This window comes from Ammospiza nelsoni, chromosome 17 (genome assembly GCF_027579445.1).
Source record: "Ammospiza nelsoni isolate bAmmNel1 chromosome 17, bAmmNel1.pri, whole genome shotgun sequence".
In the NCBI taxonomy this organism is placed as follows: domain Eukaryota; kingdom Metazoa; phylum Chordata; class Aves; order Passeriformes; family Passerellidae; genus Ammospiza; species Ammospiza nelsoni.
Genome location: NC_080649.1, coordinates 6,006,522 through 6,029,499, shown reverse-complemented (window position 1 = coordinate 6,029,499; position 22,978 = coordinate 6,006,522). Strand labels below are relative to the sequence as shown.

General features: G+C 43.8%; 1 protein-coding gene across 2 annotated transcripts in view; it reads left to right on the top strand.

Moving 5' to 3' along the window:
* FAM20C (FAM20C golgi associated secretory pathway kinase) overlaps positions 1–22,978 on the top strand; it is a 56,216-nt gene that overhangs the window by 8,877 nt on the left and 24,361 nt on the right. For both annotated transcript variants that reach the window (XM_059484513.1, XM_059484512.1), the window contains one exon: positions 3,348–3,426. In XM_059484513.1, coding sequence (XP_059340496.1) covers positions 3,348–3,426 — 79 coding nt within the window. The remainder of the gene's footprint in view (positions 1–3,347; positions 3,427–22,978) is intronic.

The window sequence follows — 22,978 nt, the reverse complement described above, 5'->3', positions numbered from 1 at the left end:
ATTGGGATTTGTTTTTAGCAGTGTGCCAGTACATCCAGGAGCTGTGTGAGACTTGATTTGAAGTACCTGCTGTGAGCTAGCAGGTTTATAAAGCCTGTACAAAGCTGTTTGTGACCTATGGTGTTACAGTATATTAAAATACTTCAAAGAAATAAAAGGTGAATTTAGAGTGTGACTAGTGGTTCCTTTGGAGCCAGCACAGCCTTGTGTTGCAAGGCTTTTGTAAAAATCCCTGGGGCTGCTGATCACAGATGTGACAGACTGCAGTGCTGCAGCATCCTGCTCTCCTTGGAGCATGGGGTGTGCTGCTCCTGGGTGCTGTGCATTCCTCAGGAATGGCCTGTGGGCAGCAGATAAAGGCACCAAGATGAGCAAATGATGTTTGTTTGGGACAAACCTCCGGAAGATGACAGGCCACAATGGCCAGAGGGACATGAGGAGCACAGCTCAGAAAAGCATAGGAGAGCCAGTGTGCAGATGTGATGCTAAATTAGGACAGGGGAAGTGATCTGACATAGACTGGATCATCTCCAGTGACATCTGCACTTGTCTGGCATTGCCACCCCCTAAATTTGGGCACCCTGGGCTGCTCCAAGGCTGGAGTTTGCAGGTGCAGCAAGGTACAGCAAGGTTTGCAGGTACAGCAAGGGTCTGGTCAAGCTCAAAGGAACAGTCCAGGCTTAGGTGTTCCCCTCTCTGCAGGGATTACATGTTAAAATCCAGCTTGGATGTGGAGGGTGGCCTTGCCTCAGCCCCAGCCTGGCCAGCACAGATGTGACACTGGAAGAGCAGACAAAGTGGGAACAGCTGCAGAGTCTGGGCAATGGGGGAAGCCAAGATGCAACTCTGGCATTGAGGGGAAGTAAAGATGGAGCTCTGGCACTGGGGGGAAGCTAAGGGGCAGCTCTGGCATTGGGGAGAAGCCAAGGTGGAGCTCTGGCACTGGGAGGAAGCCAAGGTGGAGCTCTGGCACTGGGAGGAAGCCAAGGGGCAGTTCTGGCATTGGGGAGAAGCCAAGGTAGAGCTCTGGCATTGGGGCATTTTCCATGCTCCATGTGGGTTCCACCCTGCCCTGCCCTAAAGCACAATGGGACACAGTCCCCACCAGTGTCCCCCTCTGCTTTCAGAGTTCCAAAGCATCAGTGGAGGAGCCAGCAAAACTTGTGTTGGGGTGAAGCTACTGGTGCAGGCAATTAAGGCAATACAATAAGGTGGATCTAAAAAGATGAGGGAGATGCTTTTGTCTTACTTCAACTCAGTTCCTTCTGACAGGAAACCAGGCTTTTGTGTCTCATGGAAGAATTATTCTGAATTGTTAATCTTCTTCATGCTTCTCCCTGCTTGGTGATGACATCCTTGCTGTTGAGTTTGGCTGCTAACAAAATCATTATCTGTTGAGTGGCTTTAATTAGCTGAGAAACCAGTCCTTTGAGTATCTGAAGCTCTGTGCCTAGAGAAGGGTGTGCTGGAACTTCCTTTTTTTTCCCTCTTTGCATTGCTGTGGTGGCATGGGGGTTAGATTAGTGGATCTTTAGAGTCCTTTCCAACCCAGACCATTGTGTAATTCCATGTTTCCAGCTCCAGCTGCCCATACTAACCAGGGCTGTTTCCAGAGTGCACAGATGGCTCCAGGGCACCACAGGCAGGGTTTGGGCTGGAAAGTTTCTGCTTCTCATTGTCCTCAGGCCCTGAGCTGGGCATGAAAAATGCCTTGTGCTCCTCCTGCCCTCAGGTGCAGCTCAACTGACCTGTCCTGCACAGAGGGGGGAGTTTAATCCAGGAAATCCCTCTGCTTCTGCTTTACCCGCTCAGTGCAAATTGCTTAATGCCCTTTAATTTCTAATTATTTATTTGTTCCTCTGGGATAAAGTGGAAAGGCGAGAGAAGGCTGGGATCAGCAAAACAGCAGGAGAGGAGGGATTTTATTCTAGGAGAAGTGTAATTACACTGACCAGATTTGCATAGCATTTTGTTGCAAAAATATAGGTTACAAGTGCTGAAAGTGAGCTGATGAACTATCAGTGATAAGGCTCAGAGATGAGTAATTAAAAAGATGTGCAGCTAATGGCATTGGTTAGAGAAAAAACATGTACAGCTGCATAGGTGGAACAAGGGCAACCCTCAGCCAAAATTTACAGAGCAAGATAACTTGACATTTATGTAGTTCTCCAGTTGACACGGCTTTTGTCAGAACTGCAAAGAAAGGGATTGATTATCTGATGATTCCTAGACAGCATCTTTAAAAGACTGACTCATCCACACAGCCCTGCTGGCCTCCCCAGCACAAAGGTGCATTTAGGAGTCAGGCTATAGGTCATTTCATTTGTTAGGAAGCTTGTGATTGAGGCAGCAGAAAAGCAGCTGTTTTCTGAAGCTTATGTTTATCTTTTTTAAGTAGCCTTATCATCAAGTAAAATGCATTTTTATGAATTCTTATATATGTTATTTAAAAAAATCCTAATTTTAAAAACACTATAATCCAGCTGTTACAGTGACATTGTCCAAGTGTTTCAGAATGGTATGAATGACTATCAAATTCCCATTAGCTCCCAGCTGGGAGATGAGCAAAGTCACTGTCCTTGTCACCTTCATTGTCCTCCTGTGCCCTCCCAGCCAGGCCAGGCTCTCATGCATGAACCACCTTGGGATCCCTGGAAGGTGATGGCTGGGCTTGGCTACATTTCCATTGTGCACAGAGGAGGGGAATTTACATATATCTGCTGCTCAGGAACAGTTATTAAATCACAGCAGAGATCAGAGATTGCCACAGTATCTGCTCATACTTTTAATTAAGGAGCTGTCTGCTGTGCACTGGGCTGTACATCCCAGCTGCAGCTGCCTCTGAGAGCGCCCCATCTCCCTTCCCAGTGTGAGTCCCTTGTTAAAAGGGACTCCAAAAGCAAGAGATGGAGAAAACAAAACTCCAGTTCTCTGCTCCTATGGGTGCTGTTCATCTGGGGTGCTTATGGAGCCCATGATGGCCAGAAAAAGGCAAAAATTGTCAGTAAATACAATCCCTGTTTAGTCCTGGACAGCACACAAAGCCCTTCCAATTCTCTGCTCCTATGGGTACTGTTCATCTGGGGTGCTTATGGAGCCCATGATGGCCAGAAAAAGGCAAAAATTATCAGGAAATACAATCCATGTTTAGCCCTGGTCAACACTCAATGCCCTTCCCTCTACTCTGCTGAATAATCTGCTGCTCAACTGGGGTGACCCTGATCACTCTGATGCCACAGTGCTGAACTGATACAGAGAAAACCAGATATGGTTTGGTTTCCAGGAAAATGAGTGTCAGTAGATCCACATGTCTCATTTTAAAGCTGTTTTGTGTTTTTCCCCCACAGCAATGAAATCAGGAGGCACCCAGCTGAAGCTGATCATGACATTCCAGAACTATGGACAAGCATTGTTCAAACCAATGAAGTAAGTTTAAAAAGCCTGTGATTTAAAGTGGAATTGTGGTGGAGCAGCCATTTTCTCAGCTGTTAAATTTTGCTGTAGGATCTCCCAAGGTTAATGTGTCTGCTTCCTGAGCCTTGCTGCTGAGCCTGGAGCTCCAGGGTCTGTTGATCCCTTGTCCTGCTAGACTGGTCTTGGGAAAAGGTGCTGAGGAGGCTTCAGAGACATTACAGTCTTCTCAGGAATGTGATTCACTGTGATCTCTGTGAAATCTCCTGTCATAAATACAGGATGTTTTCAGCATTTCTATCTTTTGTGAACTTATTCCATAGGTCTGAGCTTTATCTAGTGTCAATGCTCCTCTGGAGCATGGCCAGACAAGAGGAATGATTCAGAACAGCTTTGGGAAGAGCTAAAGAGTATTTGTCTGATAAATTAGAATTTAATCAGTTGATTTATTGTTGTTTGCATTAAAGAGTTGTATTAGTCATTTCACTGGGTCTATGCTGAGTCTGTGAAAATGAGTTTATCCAAGAGTGGTACTGCAAGGTAATGACTCTGGAGAGAAAGGGAGGGACCAGGATTGTGCAGCCTTGATTTGTGCCTGCCTGGATCCCACTGAGATGAGAGAAATTATTCAGATATAAAACAGACTCCTGAATCCTGACCTGTGTGTTTGTGTTGTAAGGAAAATGACTCTGTGCTTGTTGTAGAGGGTTTAGCAAAGACCCCCAGGGCTGCAAAGTGTTTAATGGAGCTATTCAGGATCTGTGTCATGGGTACCACTGGAATCATCAATTCATTTCCTTTTTCTGTTCCCACTGTAGGGAAGTTCAGTTAATTTCCTCTAAGATGATCCATAGAAAACTAGAGTAGCTGAGAATGGGAGGCTTGGAATATGTGAGCTGTAGTGGGGAGCACAGCTCAGGGGGGAACTGCTGGTTAAAGACTGAGAAATTCCCTGTTCCACAACAGATTTTGCTGTAGATTGACTTCAGACAAGTACAGATTTGATTTGATTTTATTTGACTGCCAGAAGGGTCAAAAAATTGGCTTGATCTTCCTTCAACCCAAGTCTGAGCAGGAACCCTCCCTATGTGCCTCCATCCTGGGAATCACAAGAAAACCCTGTGACCTTCCAGAGAGCACAAGGCATTTCTGCAAAGGCCAAGTGCCTCTGTGTCATTTCCCAAATGGCACACAAATCTCTCCACGTTTCCAGGGGATTGCTGGCTGCCTGGGAGAGGCTGGAGGAAGCACAGATGATACTGGCAGCTCAGAGGGAAGGTGGTAGCAGAGAGCATCTGCTCCAGCACCTGCCCTTCCTCTCCTTGTGCTCTCCCTGAGGGTTTAGATCACCAGGGCATGAGCCCATCCCCTTTATCTGCAGGTTTGATGCATATAGGCACAATTCCAAATCATTTCTTGTCCCACATGCAAAATCAAGAGCTGGGGGGATTATTCAGGCTGCCTTTGAGTATTTGGCAGAGTTGTGGTTGCACTGTTGGCTTTTCACATTGTGTGCTATGCTCCTTGTGCATCTCCTCAGATGCAGATAATCTCAGCCTTTGTCATTGCTATGACATTGTGATTCTGGGAGTGCTAATGAGGTCAAATCAAAATACTGCACACTGCACAGCCCCAGCAAGATGATGGATGACAACAGAGGTGTAGCCACATTCCTGTGTAGAAGCAATTACTACCACCTACTAGAACAAAACCAGAAAATGATGATGTCTTAATCATTCCCTTGGCTTGATTTGAGGGGAAGCAACCCCCTCTTTTCTCACTGCTCTCTGCAGTGCATAAACCCCTGGAAGGAGCACTCAGCAGCTGCTTTCCAGGCAGAGCACCTTCCAGGAGCAGCACTGCTGCAATTGTGCTGAGTGGGGCTGAGCACATTAGTGGTTTGGAATGAGGGTGTTTGCAGGCATTTGTATTCACTCTGATAACAGGGAACAGGGAGCCAGATGCTCAGCTAGCATAAATCTTCCCAGCTCCTTTGGCATCTGGTCCCACTGGCCTCTTTCTCCACCTTATGGACTGTGGTTGATGAAGTTCTTGGAGAGGTTTGCAGCATCATTGCTTTATACAGAAATAAGCAGCCTAGAATGAAATAAAGAAAATATAAAAAATAAAAAAACAGGCTTTAAATCTATGAGACTTATGCTTGTAGGATCTTCTTAAGGTCCTTGAAGCTTCCATGATGTTTCTTGTGCTTTCTCTTTTCTATAGGGTACCCTTTTTATCCAGACTTCACAAAACTGGATGTTCCTTCCCAGGACAGAGGCTGTAGGTAGCTCAGAGACATTTTTGCTCATCAGGGCTGGCAGACAATTTTTTTCTAAGTAGTTTAGAGCCATGAAATGTCATCCTGGCTACTTCTGAGATGAGCTCATTGAAGGAAGCTATTGGTGGGTACTCAGTTTGTCTCCACCTGGTGCATCCTACCCATTTCACTTGTTTCTGTGTTATCAGCTCTGTGGCCTTTCAAAGCAGCAGAAATTACATTTTTTTTTCCTCATGACTTGATAAGCCTCTTCAGACAAGCAACCTTCTTCCTGAACCCCAGGTAACACAACTATTAGATAGGGCTGAGTGTGGGATTTGAAGCCTGATCCCAATGAATATTGATAATCCAGAGTTTCCCATCCTGTCTGAGATCTCAAGTACTGAAAGCTGCTGCTGTGAGGTATTCTGTAGACATGAGGCCAGTCCCATGCTCAGCTTTGATTTGTTTTGCTGGAATTGCCTGGAAAGCTGTTTTTGCCACACAAAGCTGTTCTCAGCGCCTTCCAACTGAATTAATACCTGTTGGGGTGGCAGTGCAGCAGATAGCACAGACCATGCCAGCCCTTCCCTGACACAGCTGGGCATCTGCTCATGGAAGAGGAGCTCTCCAGACCTTTGGCAGTGCCTTCCACAAGGCAGCCACAGCAAAATGTGCTCCCTGAAAAGCTGCTGAACACACTGCAGAGCTCCTCTGCCCTTTCCCAGCCTCCCAATTCCACTCTGAATTTATCCAGGGAGCAAGCCAGCTCCGGAAGAGCCCAGGCAGAATTTGGAAATGGGGAAATGAGAATCAGCCTTTGGCATCTTTTGTGCTCTGTGTCTGACATTAACTGACAGCTCTTCATCTGGTCATTGATTCAGGCTAGTGGAGCAAATGAGGGAAGTGTAGCAGTCAGGGAAATGTGATAGCAGTAAATAAAGCCTGATCAGCTGCAATTATTTTATTTATCCATGGCTCTGCATCTTCATTTCTGAAATAATTGCCCATAAAGTATTGCAGAAGAAGCCAAATCTATTTATAAATCCTATGGCCCAGTAATAATAATTCCAAATGCATGATAGAAAAAGCACGTACTTGCTAAAACTCCAGGGAAGATTTAATGTATTTGCAATGTATCTTACAGTTAATGTGTGCTTTTATTTAGCTCCTAACAGTTCAATCATACAAAATTATTACCATATGGGACAGCAAAAAAATAGCAACCTCCCCTCCTCCCATGATTAGTGTATCTAACTGTACTAGTACTGTACATACAGCATTATAAAATTTATTTCCATGACTGCTGATACCTGCAGTTGCAACTTTCTGTATGACTTATCAGGCAGGGATGGGTAAAGCCATAAATGTCAAAAGATTTTTGTCTCACTTGTCCAAAAGGAGCATTTGTAGCTTTGTAGTTTTATTTGGTTTCCCTTTGTTTCTGCTGGCTCGTGGAGTTAAATAGCTGGCTCAGTCACAAAACCAACACACCATTTTTTTCCTCCCAAGGCTTTATTCTTGAAGAGGGAAATTCTGCTCCAGCAGAGCCAATGTTAGGATTCCTATTGCACACACTGGTGCCAGGATTTTGAGAGAGGTTTTTACAGTTCCTTATGGAAAAGCCAAATAGGATCAGATAGAAAATTATACCTTGTTATTGGAGTTGAGAGAAAAGTGTCCTGTGGTCTGTGTTTAGGAATGACATCTCTCATTCCCATTTTTATAGACTGCATTGTACAAATGTGTGCAAGGGGTATTCATTATAAAATCTTTGAGGCTTATTTGTTCCATTCAAAGAAATACAACTGTATCTAGTGAACTCAGTTTTGACTGAACACATAAAAGCCAGTTCTGTTCCAACTTTAGATTTTACTTGATATTTTTAACATCTTCTTTCTTTTCTTCTGATTTTGCAAGTCACAGAACAGGATTAGAAAGAGACACGTGACTTTTCTTCCAGTAGATGAAGTTTGCAGTTGAAGTCTTTAATAAAGTAGAGCCAATTAGTATCAGGGGGATAACAGGCCAGAAGAGGATTTTGGGGTGGTGAAATGCAGTCCCCTTGAATCATGAGCATTCATTAACTGATCAAACACTGGTGACTGTGTTATTTGAAACTTTGACTCTCACTGTCCCTCCTGAAACTTGCTGCTGTGGAAATAATGCTGCCCATGGGAGCATCTCCATGCTCCTGCAGCCTTCAGAGCCCTGACCCATCCCACAAAACTGGCTGGTAGCCACAGATGGGGCAAACTGCTTCTCTGCTGACACAAGCACACTCACCTTCAGTGCTGTGATGTTCCTGTAGCTATCTCATGGCTCAAAGACACAGCTGGGCTGAGAACAAGCAGCCAAAGTCATGGAAAAGCTAATACTGTCCCTCAGGGGTGTGGATGTGACACCTGGGGATGTGCTTTAGTGCTCAGCACCGTGTGCTGGGTATTGATTTGGGAGCTGGGCTTGGCAGTGCTGTGTTGGTGGTTGGACTCAATGATCTTAGGGGTCTCTCCCAGTGTAAATGACAATATGATTCTGTGACTTTTTGTTTCAATTGGCAAAGCACAGCTTTTCACTGGCTTTTAGATGTCATCCTTAGAGTGGCAAAGGATTAGCAACATTCTTAAAGTTTCTCTTTGATTTGCTTTTAGGACTGTTCAACAAATAATGCATCCTTTGATAGGGATATTAAACAGTCCAAACAATCCCTGTAAAACAAACAACTGTTAATCACTTTCATTTCCCACAGTTCTATTCCCTGTCTGAAGTTGTGGCTGTTGTACCTGGGAAGTGCAGCCTTCAGGCTTGATTATCATATCAATTAGGGTGCTGTAATCCTTCTGCACTGGTGGCACTGCTTCCAAACCAGAGGAGTTGAAATGAACTCCAGGATGGAGGCTGCTGAAAGATTGCTTTCCTTATTACATTGCATCTCATGCTGTTTTGAGGAAATACGTTTTGCCAACCTGTTACATGTGAGCTGGCAGGCATCCAGTATAAACACACTGTTATAAGTCAACATAGCAATTAATTCAAATTGCAGTGTTTTCTCTGAGCTGCTGGAGAAGTGAGATGTGCATCCAGTGGCTGCCTTGCTAGGAGCCTTGCAGGATGAGCACTTTGGCACTCTGGAATGTGCTGTGTGACACCCAGCTGATGGTCACTGGTCAAGGCACAGCCCAGCCACTGGGGTCTGTCCCTGGGATGGGCAGTGCTGCTGTGCCAGTCACTGCCTCTGTGCAAGGTGAGTTATTGGAGATCTGAGGTTCAATGAACTGCTTGGAAGGGTTGAAAGTGGCAATCCCAGCCTTCAGTTCATGTAGGAGTATTTTAAAATTGCCAGGAATGCTCTCGTTATGTCACGAAGAGGAAGTGCTTTCATTGCTGCTGCAAGGAATAATCAGTAATCAGGTATTCTATGGACCTCATCCATGAGATTTGGGGCTTTTTAAGGGCATTCAAATCCTTGCCAGCCAAATCCCTGCTGAAATGTTTACCTGAATGAGACTGATAGGCACATTTGATTGTACTTATATCAGGAATAAATCTAGAGTTAACTGGATGAATTATATCCTTTGATATTTAAAGTGCATGAGATCTGAATGTGGTCCTAAATAAGGACAGTGGAGGATGCTGTGTAGTATTTTAGCTCTTTAACTTTTGATATATTATGCATGAATTGTTTTTCTCTTTTGTAACTAATCCTGTTCATCAGATCAGACTTCTTCAGTATTTCAGTGCCAATTGTGTTTCAGGACTCAGCAGTGCCTCTGGTCCAAATCTCATTTATGCAGATTGGAAAATTTGTGGTGACTTCAAGGGGAGCTCAGGATTGAGGCTGACTGATGGCCCTGGACAGTAGTGAAATGCAATCTCTGTCCACCACTGTGCTCTGCATTTCCCCTTGCCACAGCTCAGCAGCTGCTGGTTGGAATATTGATCAACCCCATCCAGCTCAGGAGCAATTTGTTCTTGAATTCTGCAAACAAGTTCATGGAATGACCCCAGAGTCAATGTCTGCAAGGCCAGGTAGCTCAAAGGTTGTCTGTTCAGATCAGGGTCTGCAGGGACCTGTGACAGCAGATTTCACTGTGCCAGCAGCCAGGAAGGGAAGATAAATCTCCTTCCCTCTTGTGGGCAGCAGCTCTGCTGTGCTGGCCCTGGATTATCCCCTCCTGGAGCAGGGCAGGATCTGCTCAGAGCCAGGGCTGGGCAATGTGGGTCCCAGGGCTGGGAGGGACCAGACCTTCTTCCAGCAGACCAGGACTGTGTGCTGGAAATCACCATCTCCATGGGGTTCAGCTCCATCCCAGCACTGGGAAGCTGCCATCCACCACTCCTGGTGAATTATCCCCAAAATCCTGCTCTCCTGTCTTCCCCATGGCATCTTCAGCTCCTGACGACAGAGAAGACTTTGCTCTGTAGCTCACAGAAATGCCAACAGCACAATCTCTGTCTGGGGCTTTTTGCACGGCCTTCCATTTTCCCTCATCTCATTTGTTGGGCTGTTTTTGGCAGATGATAACAGGATGCTCAGTATCTCTTTTTGTTCTTGTCTTGCACTGACACAAATGGGCACAGGTGCTGCCTGTACCTGCCCCTTAACACTGTTTGAAGGGAGACCTGAGTCTGCAGTCACATTTTACAGTACAGGATTGTCTCTGCTTGATTAGCTGCCTTCTAGGTACTCACAGACTCTTGCTAATTAGTCTTTGGGAACAAAGGTATGCTGGTGTTTATTTTTTCTTTAAAAGCCAGTTATTGCAGCAGCTAACTTTTCTTTTCTTTTTTTTTTTTTTTTTTACATTACCACAGTATATTAGGAAAGAAGCATCTTCAGTGTCTGATTTTAATCAAGCCACTTCTTCACTTTAATTTTCTGCATACCAAGAAGTGCAGTCCTGTGGCTTTGTCTTTTAATCAGAGAGGCACTTTAGCTCCTCAGTTCCTTACTTCACACAGTTTACCATGTATCAATGGTGCAGAAAAGCAGAGAGCTGGCATGAAATGCACAGTCTGTAATTTACTGCTGAGTAGCAGGGCTTGGCACACAGGGGACTGGTGGAGCACTGAGGTAAGATTTCCTAATAAATCTAGGCAAAAACAAAAAATGTGTCCACAATGTTTTCAGTGGGATATGCAGATACTGCTACCCTGAAACATTCCATGGGAATTTGTCTCTGTTTCTCTACAATTTATAATCCTTAAAGTAGTCTCTGGAGGCCGAAATTCAGGGAGGGGAAAATGATTTGTGCAAGACTTGTGGCATAAACCACAGGCTGTTTTCTCTCTGGAGCAGCACACATGGCTTTTTCCTGAGGATGAGTTGCACCATCCTCATCTTGCCCTTTGGGAGGAGTTATTTTTGGATGTTTTATGGAGCTAAATTGCTCTTTCTCTGCCCCTGGTCTTTATCTCACTCAGAGATAGCTCTGGGGATCACCAGCGCTTTGGAGGAGGCAATTGGGGATTTGGCCACTTGCTCCAAGATTTGTTTGAAGTTTGTCAGCTCATTTAAGCCTCAAAATTTCTACAGGTTTTTGAGTTAGGGCTGCTGGCCATCCAAAGGGGCAGGAGATAACAGCAGTGAAATGGATCTGATGAAACAGCAAGTGTTGGGCTGAGGACCCATGCTCAGCTTCTCAGAGGTCACCAGTTCAGGGAGCACAGTTCTGAGGTCTGTGACAGTGCAAAAATGCTGTGGCATTTAGGACAGACCCACAGCCTGTCCTGCAGGTTGGGACAGGAAGGGTTTGGCAAAACTTAGGAGAGAGGGCACAGCACAAATCCAAATTACACCCTTGCCATGGTGCTGTGGGTGACTCACTGCTGTAAAACAACAAAAAAAGTGTACTTCAAATAGCCATAATAGCTGTTAATAACACAGATTTAGGGCACATTGAAAGTTCCTGAGTTTTTATTTTTTCCTTTTCAATAGTCTTAGTACTTTTCTTCTTAATTTATAATTTGTCACCCTGCTGTAGTGTTCTGCATATGGGTAAATACAAGTGAGAAAGCCTGAAAGACTCATTTGCATGTGAAGAAGTAGCAGAAACACAGAGTAAGTAGCATCTGCAAACGTGTGGGAGCTGGAGAGTAGCAGGGGGACAGCAAAACTGTTGTAAATAGAAGCAGCTTAAAGTGCAGGATTATGTGCTGTGGATAATAAAACACCCCAAGCCAGCACATGAGCCAGATACTGTTCTCAGCAGCAGCATCCAAGTGATCCTGTTTGCACTTCAAGGCCCTTTTGGTAAACCTTGCTAATTAATTGTCCAAATTCTTCCTGCCAGGGTGTTCACCTGGCCAGAGGATACATAAGGCTGGCCATGGAGACCTGTGATAGCAGAAATATTGCACACAGACCTCAGCTACACACAGGCTGTATATGGATTTTAAACTGCTTTGATTAGCTGGCACCAGCATCAAAAGAAATTGAGATGTTAAATAAATCTGTAGGTTTAATGGGAAATCTGGCAATAATTGGTATAAATTTCTTTGGTTTCCAGTATGACTGACTTGTATTCAGTTTGAGTGTATCTCTTGATAAACAAAAAGGGAATTTTGACCCAGTATATTTGTGTTTTCCTGTATTCTGTGCCTGTTTGAATCACCACTCTAAGACAACCCAGCCAAAAATTTCAAACAAACCTCTTTTGCATCTGATCCTTTAGGGGGTTTATTAGGCAGAAAATCTGATTCCCAGGGCATAAAACGCAGAGATTTTTCAGCCTTTCATGTTGCAAACCCAGGTTTTGTGTCAGGGCCCTGAGTGAGCCCCAGCCAAGAGGATGGAGAGCAGTGCTGTAGTTCTGAGCCAGCTCTGCCTTGTGGGCTGGCAATGGCAGACAATTGACAGCAAAATCCTGGTTTTCTCCATAGGATTGAAGTGTGGGGCTAGGGGTTGTTGACAGTGCAAGGATGGGGTGCAGCAAGAAGCATTTCTGGAAAAGGTGGGGACAGCAGTTGTCCCTTCAGCTTGACCCAGTGCCACCACGAGGGCAGAGCCGGCTTTTCCCATTACCTAATTTTCCCATTCCCAGAGCCAGCTCCAATTTTTTTGCAGCCTCTCAGGTACAGGAGCTGGGTAACTGGGATTTTAGCCCAAAACTTGCCCTTTTATGCTCTGCCTGACCTACTTGTCACAGCCCGTGGGGAGCCGCAGGGGTTTCTGCTCCGCTCGTGCTTCTCTTCCAAGAGTCAGGCCTTTGTGCCCAGTGCTATCATGGTGCCTTGAAGTTATCTTGGCATGCTCTGGGTATTTTGGTTCAGAAGCTGGTTTTGCTGTGCTTCAGTAGCACACTGATTTGCCTGGAGCAATGCAAAGCTCTCACACTGCAGCATGGAGGGCAGTGCCAGTCCAGGGTGAGCCCACAGCCCCGGGCTCTGTGAGCACAGACAGGCCCTGCTCTGTTTGCAGCCACTGAGAGATGGATTCTGCAGCAGATCCAGGCCACCTATTCAAGTCCAGGTTCCTTTGGCACCCGTGAAATTGTCTGACAAGTTGTGAGCGGGCAGGGTGCCATGTGAGCAGATGGGCTGGCTGGCCTGGCAGCCAAGAGCCTGGGATGTTCAGCTGGCAGAGGGGAATGGGAGCTGAGCTCCTCGCTGCTCCTGTCCAAATGCCTGTCCCTGCTGAAGTTACCCTGGGAGGAGCGGGCCCAGGGGTGTCTGGCATGGGCACGGGGTGTTTCACAGCAGAGATGGTACCCCACATCCTGCCCTGGGCTCCTGCTTCTCCATCACTGAGGATGAGGCAGTTTCTGAGATGCTTTCAGCCTGAGCTCCCCTCTGGGGACAGCTGGCACCTGCCACCATCCTGTGTCCTCCAGAGACTCACCTTGAAGGCAACAGCATTGCAATTATTTCTTTAACTACCTCTGCTAGGTGGTTTCCTGTGAGAAGTGAATCCTGAGATAAAGGGATTAAAACATCCTCTTGGAGGCTTTGGAAATTGTCACAGGGACTTTCTCCAGGGAAGGCCTTAATGCTCATCACCCTGAGGGGCAGCTCTCCTCACACAGGCATGCACTGCATGATGATTGACACATCATTAATTAACTGTTATTAATTAACCCCATCATCTGAAGGGATGGGAAGGAATTCCTCGCAGGGCTGGATCCTGTCATTTCTTTGAACGCTGGAGTCCCCTGCTCTGCTGCATTCCCACACCCATCTGGCTTTGGGACTGAAGAAGCTCATAAAGAGGGCAGGACTAATGAACAGCCTTTTACAGGCCCCCATCAACTGCCTTCATTTCCTGGCAGCCACAGTTCAAACAAGTTTTGCAGGAGAGCAGCTCTTTGTATCTATTACTTGCAGTTTAGAGGAGAAGGAAAATGGAAAAAAAAATTGAAGAACTAGTTGTTGCCTTTCTGACTCCCCTTGTTCCCTGCTGTGTAGGCTGTGATGCTGTGAGGGATAAAGGATCTGTCCCTGATATAACATAGGTTCCAATGTCCCATCCCTCCTATTGGAATGGTTGTGCTGCATAAGCCCAAAATTAGGACAAGAAGCCAGTCCAGCCTCTCTTTTTTCACTCCATCATGATTCCCTCCCTCCCCACAGCTCTCCAGCCCCAAACTGTGCTGAAGGGCTGATCTGCAGACCAGCAGCACAAGGGACAGTTTTTCTCCTGCTGACTTCAGCTGGGCTTTGCTGGTGCCCTTGAAGGCTTTATTTTGCTCTCATCCTCTTGAGCCAGCCCATATCTTGTGCCAGTTCTGCCTAGTGGCCACCAACAATGTCCCTGTCAGGCAGCAGCATGATTATAGCTTTATTTCACTCATTTTGTCTGCATTTGCCTTTTCAAGGAGCAACAAAGCAGCGATTCTGAAGTCTAAATGTGGCCTAAGGGCAGAAATTGCCCTGTTTGCCCACAAACACCAGATTCCTGGGGTGATGCCAGCCTCAGGAAGACACCAGTGGTGCTGATAAGCCAATAACCATAACCACTGAGCAGTGCTTTGCTGATGTTCTGTTCTGCGTGCAATATTGCTCACCCTACACTTTTGCTGTTCTGTATCCTTTGGCAGGAGAAAAACCTTCTCAGTGGTCAGGATGGTACCTGGGCTGCAGGAGGTGCCCAGACCCTGTTATTCTTGGTGTGGCTGGCTCTTTTTTCAGGGCTATAAATCAGTGCTCATCCCTCAGTTCCAGGCCCAGCAGCATGAATCCTGCCATTTTGTGTCTCTGCAATTGGGAACAGCCTCCTGTTGCTGACATCTGAATCACATTTTTAACAACAATTTCCTTTGTTACACAAAATTATGCCAAAGCAAACAGTGGTGTTGGAGGCTCACTGTCTGGTTTGAATAACACAGACCTTTAAGTGGATGAGGACTATGAATAATTTTAATGTAGATCCTGGGTTTGTGTTGTTTACTTGCCTGTTTTTGAAGGATTTTTTTATTTTTTATAATTTTCCCTGACAATGTAAGCCTGTCACTCTTGCAGTAGGACAGTTTAGAAAAGCTCCCTGATCCCTCTTAGCTAATTGTACTCTTATTATCATATTGGATTCTCTCATCTTTCCCTTCTCCTAAAAAATGTATTGAATTGCCTGATATTGCACAGATTCTTTATTGCAATATCTTCTAGATTTAAAAACTACATGTATTGAAACTATTTTGGTGTTACCAAAGCTATTTAATATCTGTGAACTTAAGGAATGTATTTTCTGGCACTCAGCAGTGACTCCAAAGCCCCAAAGAATTACACTCAACAGCCCTGAATTTCAAAGCCTGACATCACTGCGAGCAAGGAATACAAATCCATCAACAGGAGCAGGATTTTAATTGCTTTTGAGTGATTCTATAGAAATCTAAAATTGCTTTATGGGATGAAAAAAATATCCCGATTTTTGTCCGTGAAGAGCTTTTAAATTCTGGCGAATAAAATAAGTGGTTGCTGGAATAATAGGGGACTTTTTTCCCCTCTGACTGTGTAGCTGTTCCTACAGCCCCCGCCTGCTGGGATTTTATCCTTGAGCAGTGAGACATCAGAGTTCATCAGATATTATACATGGCAATTGCCAAGCCAGGAGAGGCTGCTTGGTGGCTGGAAGATTTGTGCTTCTATTGCATTCACTGTTAAAAAATGAGACCAACTGCATCCTCTTGCAATGTGACCTTCTCTAGCTGCTCATATGCTGTGTGTTTCTTTGTGATCTGATCTGGTTTTAAGGGTAATCAAAAGACCAACAGTGCTTTAAAACCCAATAATACCTTAACTCTTCTTTTGCAGTTTTTCTTTCTTTTTTTTATCTCTCTTTTTTTTTTTTTTTTTTTTTTTTTTTTTTTTAAGAAAGGAATGAAAACCTTTGCAGACATTTCTACATCTGGCTTAGCTTCTACTTACATGCATCCTCAGGGAGTGCTGGAAAATATTACTTCTCCTGTTTAGAAGAGCAGTAAATGAGTCATCTTTTCCAAAATAGTTTTCAAGGAAAGGGATATCAGAAGTTGTTTGTATTTTCCTGTTTAATAGATTAGTGAACACTTAAAATCTGGTGTGCATCAGGAGAGGAGCAGCACCAGGGTGTGAGTGGTTCCTTTGCCTTGGAGGAAATAAAATCTGCTCTCTTGTCCCATCCCAGCATTTCTGTGTGTGAATCAGCTGAATGAATCCCCTTCCCCTCCCTAAAATATTTAGGATGTCCAAAGATGTCCAGGGCACCCAGACTGGAGACCACAGTGGAGGCTGAGACCCTGAACAAGGTCACAGAAAAGTTTACATATCCCCCATGTCCACCCAAAGCAAAAATCACTGATGAGCTAAACCTTGTCAAAGGTGTTCAAGGACATCAACAGACATGGCTCAAGTGGGGCCACAGCAGCATCTAACACAGAAATGACATTTCCTTGACTAGGGATGGAAAATGTTGCTGAACTTGTTTCAGGGAAGACAAAACAAAACAAGACAATCCAGTATTTTATATTTTATTTATCATTACACTTACAAAAAGAGGATTGGTTGCAGCATCTGACATTCCTCCCTGGTATTTTCATGGCATTTGAAGCTTCCTATTGAGGGCCTTTAAATACTTTTAATTATTTTCAGGAACAAAACTAGCCATTATTGTATTTTTGAAACACAGTAATTTTGTCCTTTCCTGCCTAACCGCCTATCTTAAAAATACTTTTTAAACAATTACTTTTAAATCATTTTGCCTTTAAATTGACCATAACAAACCAGACAGATCTCTTCAGGATTAATTTTCCACCTAGCTGAAGGAATTAGCTCTTGCTTTCTCCCTCCCACCTTGAAGCTGTGCTAGGATGGTTACCTGGATACCCTGCCTGTAAAGGATGTATGTGCTGAGGCAATTTAAATAGCCTGATTTGTCATCTAACTGCAGACATCATTAGCAAAGCATTATTTGGCTGGAACACTGTAGGCTGAACATGGATAACTCCCCTGTATTGAGGAAAGATTTAATTTAACCACCTTGTGACCAAATATTGTCTGTGTTTAATGGGGAGCTGCAGCAAGGCTGGTGTGAGGAGTGCAAGAGGTATCTGGGTGGGAAGTTATTTTCCTGTGGTGTGTAACTATTGGGAATTCATTCTGCAGCAGGAGGAGGACAGCTGCTTTTAAATTTGTTGATTTGGAATCTACTGGTTGGTTTATTTTGGGGCAAGGAAATAATTTTTGTGTCAAGGAGAGGAAGAAAATATGAGCCTGGCTTTTCCTCTTTGCTATGTAACTTTGCTCCTTGTCACAGTCCCCATTTCAATTTATTTCTCTGGTTATCATCTCTGGTTTTAAAATGGCAATTCCATCAGGATGGAAGGATCCTTATAAGCCAGTTTTAAAAAACAAGCTGGTGAAGTTACAGTGATGTTTTGAAATATGTGACAGAGTGTAAAGCAGAAAATAGTGGCCTCCTCTGATAAGACCTGCATGTCAAAAGGCAGAAATTGGCATTTCCTTAGAATCTGACTGCGGAGCGTGGTCAGGGATGTAGTCTGGGCATAACAATAAGGAACATGTAAAAACAAATCTGGGTTTTAGGAAAAGTGCTTTTTTAGTTCTCAGATCGCTTTTTAGTTTAGGATTGAACGTAACAGAACCATTTTAAGGCTCTAACTGCAATCAGATAATTTATTATTGAGTCCTGTATGATTTGAACAACTCAGCTGGAGTCTGGTGATCTGTCAGGCTCCACAGACCTGCAGCCTCCCATCGAAGGCAATTCTGCAGCTACAGCTGAACTGCAGAAGCACCACAGTTGCAGAGCTGCCAATTATATATTCCTGAACGTTCTTCTTGGCAAATCAACTCCCAAATCGTGTTCAGAAATCATAGTCTTAAATGAAGCACGGCTGCAAAATATTCTGCTGATCTGTGGTGCAAGTCCTTTTCCTTTAGTCATAATTGATGTTACAAAATATTTTATGGCTTCTGTCATTAGTATTCCCAATTGGCTCAATCTACAATTTATCTCATGCTGTAAAAATGCTAAGAATTTTCTACTGATTAGCAGCAACAGTAGGGCATGCTTCATCATTTATCAGCATTGGGTATTTTTGGGTGGGTAAGGAGTCTTTTGTCTTTGAATTATAATGTGTCTAGACATTCTATTTTTGTTACAAATCTAGCAAAATGAAGATGCTTTTCAGGTAGTAATTAAATTCTTTCAGTGACATGAAGTCTACTGTGCACAAAGCTTCAAGATAATGAATATATTTATTTCCAGGAAAACTGGAGTATTTTCCTTGCCATTTGTAGGACTCAGCATATAAATAATGCAGGCCATGCTGTGCTGATTTTCAGTTCATCCCGGGAAATTATGCCATTAAAAATGCCACAGTTCTTTCAGGCACACACAGACACAGCAGGTAAAGGGAATATTCATGTGATGAACAGTGACAGAAGCAGCATTAGCTAATGCATAACCTTGCAAAGCACCCCTCAGACAATGAAATTGTTTGCAGTAATTATTGTGTGGAATGAGACTGTTGTTTAACTTAACATCATGGCAGCCAAACTGTGATCCATCAAAGTGGCTCTGAATTTGTAACCCAGGGTTAGGACTTGGAAGTGCAAAATAAGTGAAGGGAAATTAAGAGCTCTGGAGCCACCCCAAACACACACAGTCGATGAGCATGGTGTAAATGGAATTTCTTTTAAGCAGTTCTGGAAATGTAAGGTCCCCATAAATTCCTCACAGCCTTGCTTTTGTCTGTGAGCATATGTTGCTTTTTGAAGTCTGCAATTCTGGTGTTAAAACCTCCCCTGTAGAAAACCAGCCGTGGCTCTTGCAGTGCTCAAAGATCACTCAGTGTGTGAAAGCAGCATCATGTCTGTGCTCACTAAGGTGAGAGTGGTTTGTGTGGTGGAAAAAGGAAAATTTGCCATCTCCCATCCGTGGGCATTACTTATGCACAAGCAGAGCTTTAGTACGTGTTGCAAATGGAAATCAAGTACATGATGTGCCTGGAAGGAGTTTATCCCACTATTTATGGGCTGATCACATTTGGAGCCAGAACTGGCTCGGTTATTTTTAGTTCAATAACGTTACAGTAGTAGTCACATTTATAAAGAAGTGAGAAAATTCTCCTGCAATTGACAGACCCTTCTCTCTGGATCTCATTTCCACCCTCAGTGTCCCCACACTCTGTGTCCCAGAGGAGAAGCTGAGTGCCACGTGCCTGTGTGATTGCAGGTCAAGGAGTGGCAGCTGAGACATGGATTTAAACTAAATAAAGCAGCTTTGTGGTCCTTGTGCCTTTCCTCCTTCCCTCCCAGCCTGCTTGAGCCACATGCTCTGCTCTGGAGGTGGACCATGGCTGTTCTTTAGCACTCCAGGACAGGTTTTTCCATCCCTCTGAGGTGATACCTGCATGGAGTGCAGGTGTTTGCCCAGTGGTGTTGGAGAAGATCAGTTTTCAGAGCTGGAGTTGGGTGGAATTGGCACAAAGGAGCTTTGTGCAGGAGGGAATTCAGCTGGGCACAAGGCTTGCTGTGAAAAGTTTTGGCTGGATCTCACAGAATAGTTCAGAAAGAAGAAAAATCTCACTTTTCAGAAAAAGGGCTCAATCTTAATTCTCATCTTTATTTTCATGATAAAAATCAACAATTTCAAGCTAATGGTCTGATATTTCTCAAGAAAGAAATTCCAATAATTTTAAAGATGCAGATATGGTACATAGGTACTTCATTAGCAGGATTGAGTCATTGTTCCTTCCTTCTTACAAATTGAAAACCATTAAAAATCATGAAATAATAAGGGAGAAGCATATAATTTCATATGGTCATCTATTAAAAATGCACACTGTGCATAAATAATCAGACATATCAGCAGGGAATCCACAGCCATCTAACAACTCAGTTGCTTTGCAATTGCCATCTGACCTGTAGATAAGTGGAAACAATGTCTTCATTAAGCTTACAGAGCTGAATATTAATCATTAGCAAAACCAGCACTGCAAGATGAAGGAGAACTCTTGTTATGTCCCTGGGAGCTGTGTGCATGTACCTAATGGCAGGGTTTAAACTATTAAGGTCATATCAAAAATAGATCTGCTATTTGTCCACGGGGCTTACTGGTCAGCTACAAAGGCAATCAGATTTAGGATGTCATTTAAAGACTTATTGAAAAGGTGTAGCTGGAAATATGCCCTAAAAGACTTCACTTGATTTGTCCTCTTATTTTCTCCTCTGGGTGAAAAAGATTAAGAACAACTGAGTGTTTAATTCTTATAAGATTTTATGCAAACATTGGGTTTTTAGGGTTTTTTTTGTGTTTTCAGTGTCCCCACTGCTCTGGCCTCTGCACCTGCTGGAGCAATAGGGACATTGAAAATACTGTGACGTTGTAGCACCAGCATTTGTGATGCTGGAAATCAAAGGCTAGAGCTAATATTTTTAAAGAGGTGACTAAAAAGATCTGTATATGTATAAAAAATGAAATGTCAAATTTAATCTTTACACCTTTTCCTCGTTTTCCTGGAGGTGAGCAAGGAACCCACTTTGTTTTGTTTCTTTTGGTTTCTTCTTCCACTTGTTTGAACCACTAAGCTGATTCAGTCCAGAGGTGCCCTGGCTGTCTGTAACTAATCCTGTAATACTTCCCTGACATTCATATTGATGTTGAGCAGTCCTGTCAATACAATCACTGCTTGTGAGCTGCATGGAAAACAGCACACAGGGAAAAAAAAAGAAAAAACCTCCAGGTTTAATTCTTGCCAATATTTGTGATAAAATGAAGATCTTCACTCAATTTTATTGGAATCTACTCAGGCATTTGGTAAGAGCAGACTATTGGAGATTGCTTAAGGAGGGAACTTGAGGGACACCTGTAATAAAACACAAAAAGATGGTTTGTGTATTCTTTGCTGTCTGAGATCTTAGGTCCTGAAAGTGTCAGACACTCACTGTGCTCTAGACAGAGTGGAAATTCCAATATTAATTTAATATTCTTCAGCTCCTGCTCTTGCTTAATCCTGCATTATCCTCCTTGATATTGGCAAGAGCTGTGGAGGATATCATGGGTGTATTCAAACTAAATGCTAAAACCAGAGGTTATGTCTTCTGTCCCCCTCATCCAGGCATGGATGAGAACAGGGTGTTTGCTGTCACAGGTGGCTCATTCAGTTATTTGGTTGAGTCTGCATCTGCTCCACAATCCTCTGGAGTCAACAGGGAGCTTTTCCCATGAATTCACTGTTCTTTATATTTGAGTACATCCAGGTCAGGTCCCAGTTTATGAACTGGCTCTGTCTTTCCTGATCTAATTCACCTTGAACTCATGGGAAACCTTTCACTGAGTGGAAGGAAAGTTGGATCAAACCCAGAGGAAAAGCAGTAAGTGCTGCAGGAATGGGACAATGAAGTCCAATGGTTAAAGCACACAACTGCTTTGCTCTGCCATTTACTTATCCACACAGTAGGAAAACTGAAATACAAGTGTCCTTGGCTTTGGGAAAAACATCATTCTGTCTTTGAAATCAAACTGCTGTGGGCTGTGCACACACACAGCTACCACACTGTACATACAGTAGATAAGTTTCACATTTTGTAGATATTTAAACACAGTTTAAAATGCAAGGAGAGGTAACCAGACATTCACTGTTAGAGAAAAGCAGCTGCATGTCATAAATCAGCTCCATTAAAAAAGAAAAAAATCTGGCAACAATATAATTTCACTAAAGCTTTTACTCCTCATCTTTTGCATAATTTTCCTCCCCTCTCTTGTCCTCTACTCTTGCCTGTTTTTTTCACGTGTTGTTTTTTCTGAGCTCTGCTTTTTTTTTATCGCCCCTCTCACACTTTATTAAAATCTCCCCTTATCTTACCAAACATCCTCAATGTAGATAAGACTTTAAAGTTTAAATCAGCTGAAATGAATGTCTAAGAGTGGGGCACACCTGTTTCACATTGAGCACTGGCTCAGCACAGCAGAGGGAAGTATTCCCTGTGTCTGCCTGCACACACACACACCCACACAGATCTCCACTCCAGCTCTGAGTGGGTGCATTTTTGCAACCCACCGAGCGTGAATATTGGTCTGCACCTCGAGCGTGGGAGTTCCCCGAGTGATTGCACTTGATGGGAGATGTTTATATAAAACAGTGATTGCCCTGAGCAGCCAAGCCAGCCACAGCCTTCCTTCCCTTGCAGGGCCACAGAGATCTTTCCCCTAACATCCTTTTGCTCTTTATCTTTTCATATGGAATATTTTTCAGAGGTTTCAATAGGTCTTTTTTTAAAAATTATTTTTTAAAAGGAGTTTAGGTCAATACTGAACCCTTTTGAAATCCTGCATCCTCTGCCATTTAAAGTGATTCTCCTCCAAAGCTGAACCTCCATTTTTCTCCTAAAATGCTGTGTCTGTAACTGGGATACAAGGAGGAGAAGGATGATGCTCTGTGGCAAGCAGGGACTATATTTGCAGCTCCCCAGCAGCAGGGCCCACATGGAGGCCAGGAGGTTGAAATCCTCCTTCTCAGTGGAGGTGGAGAAGAGGGAAGAGATGCTAATATGGTTTGATTTTCCCCTGGGAATAACCCAGTGACTCCCTGTGGGCTGCAGAGCATGAACCCACACTTCAGGCAGACATTTGTAAGCTTAAAGGACCCTGATGTGTAATTTCCAGAGTAATTTGTGACTCATGTGGTGCCCTTAATATAAAGTGTGGATTAGCAGGGAAGGTTTCCAGCCTGGAAAAGGAGAAGTTTAGAGAGAAAGAAAAGGGTTTTTTTTATAGGTCTGTAAAACAGTGTGATTATTCTGTGAAAAGGCTACTAAAAAAGCTTCCAACCCAGTATGCTCTTTCTCATGCAATAAATGAACAACCAAGGC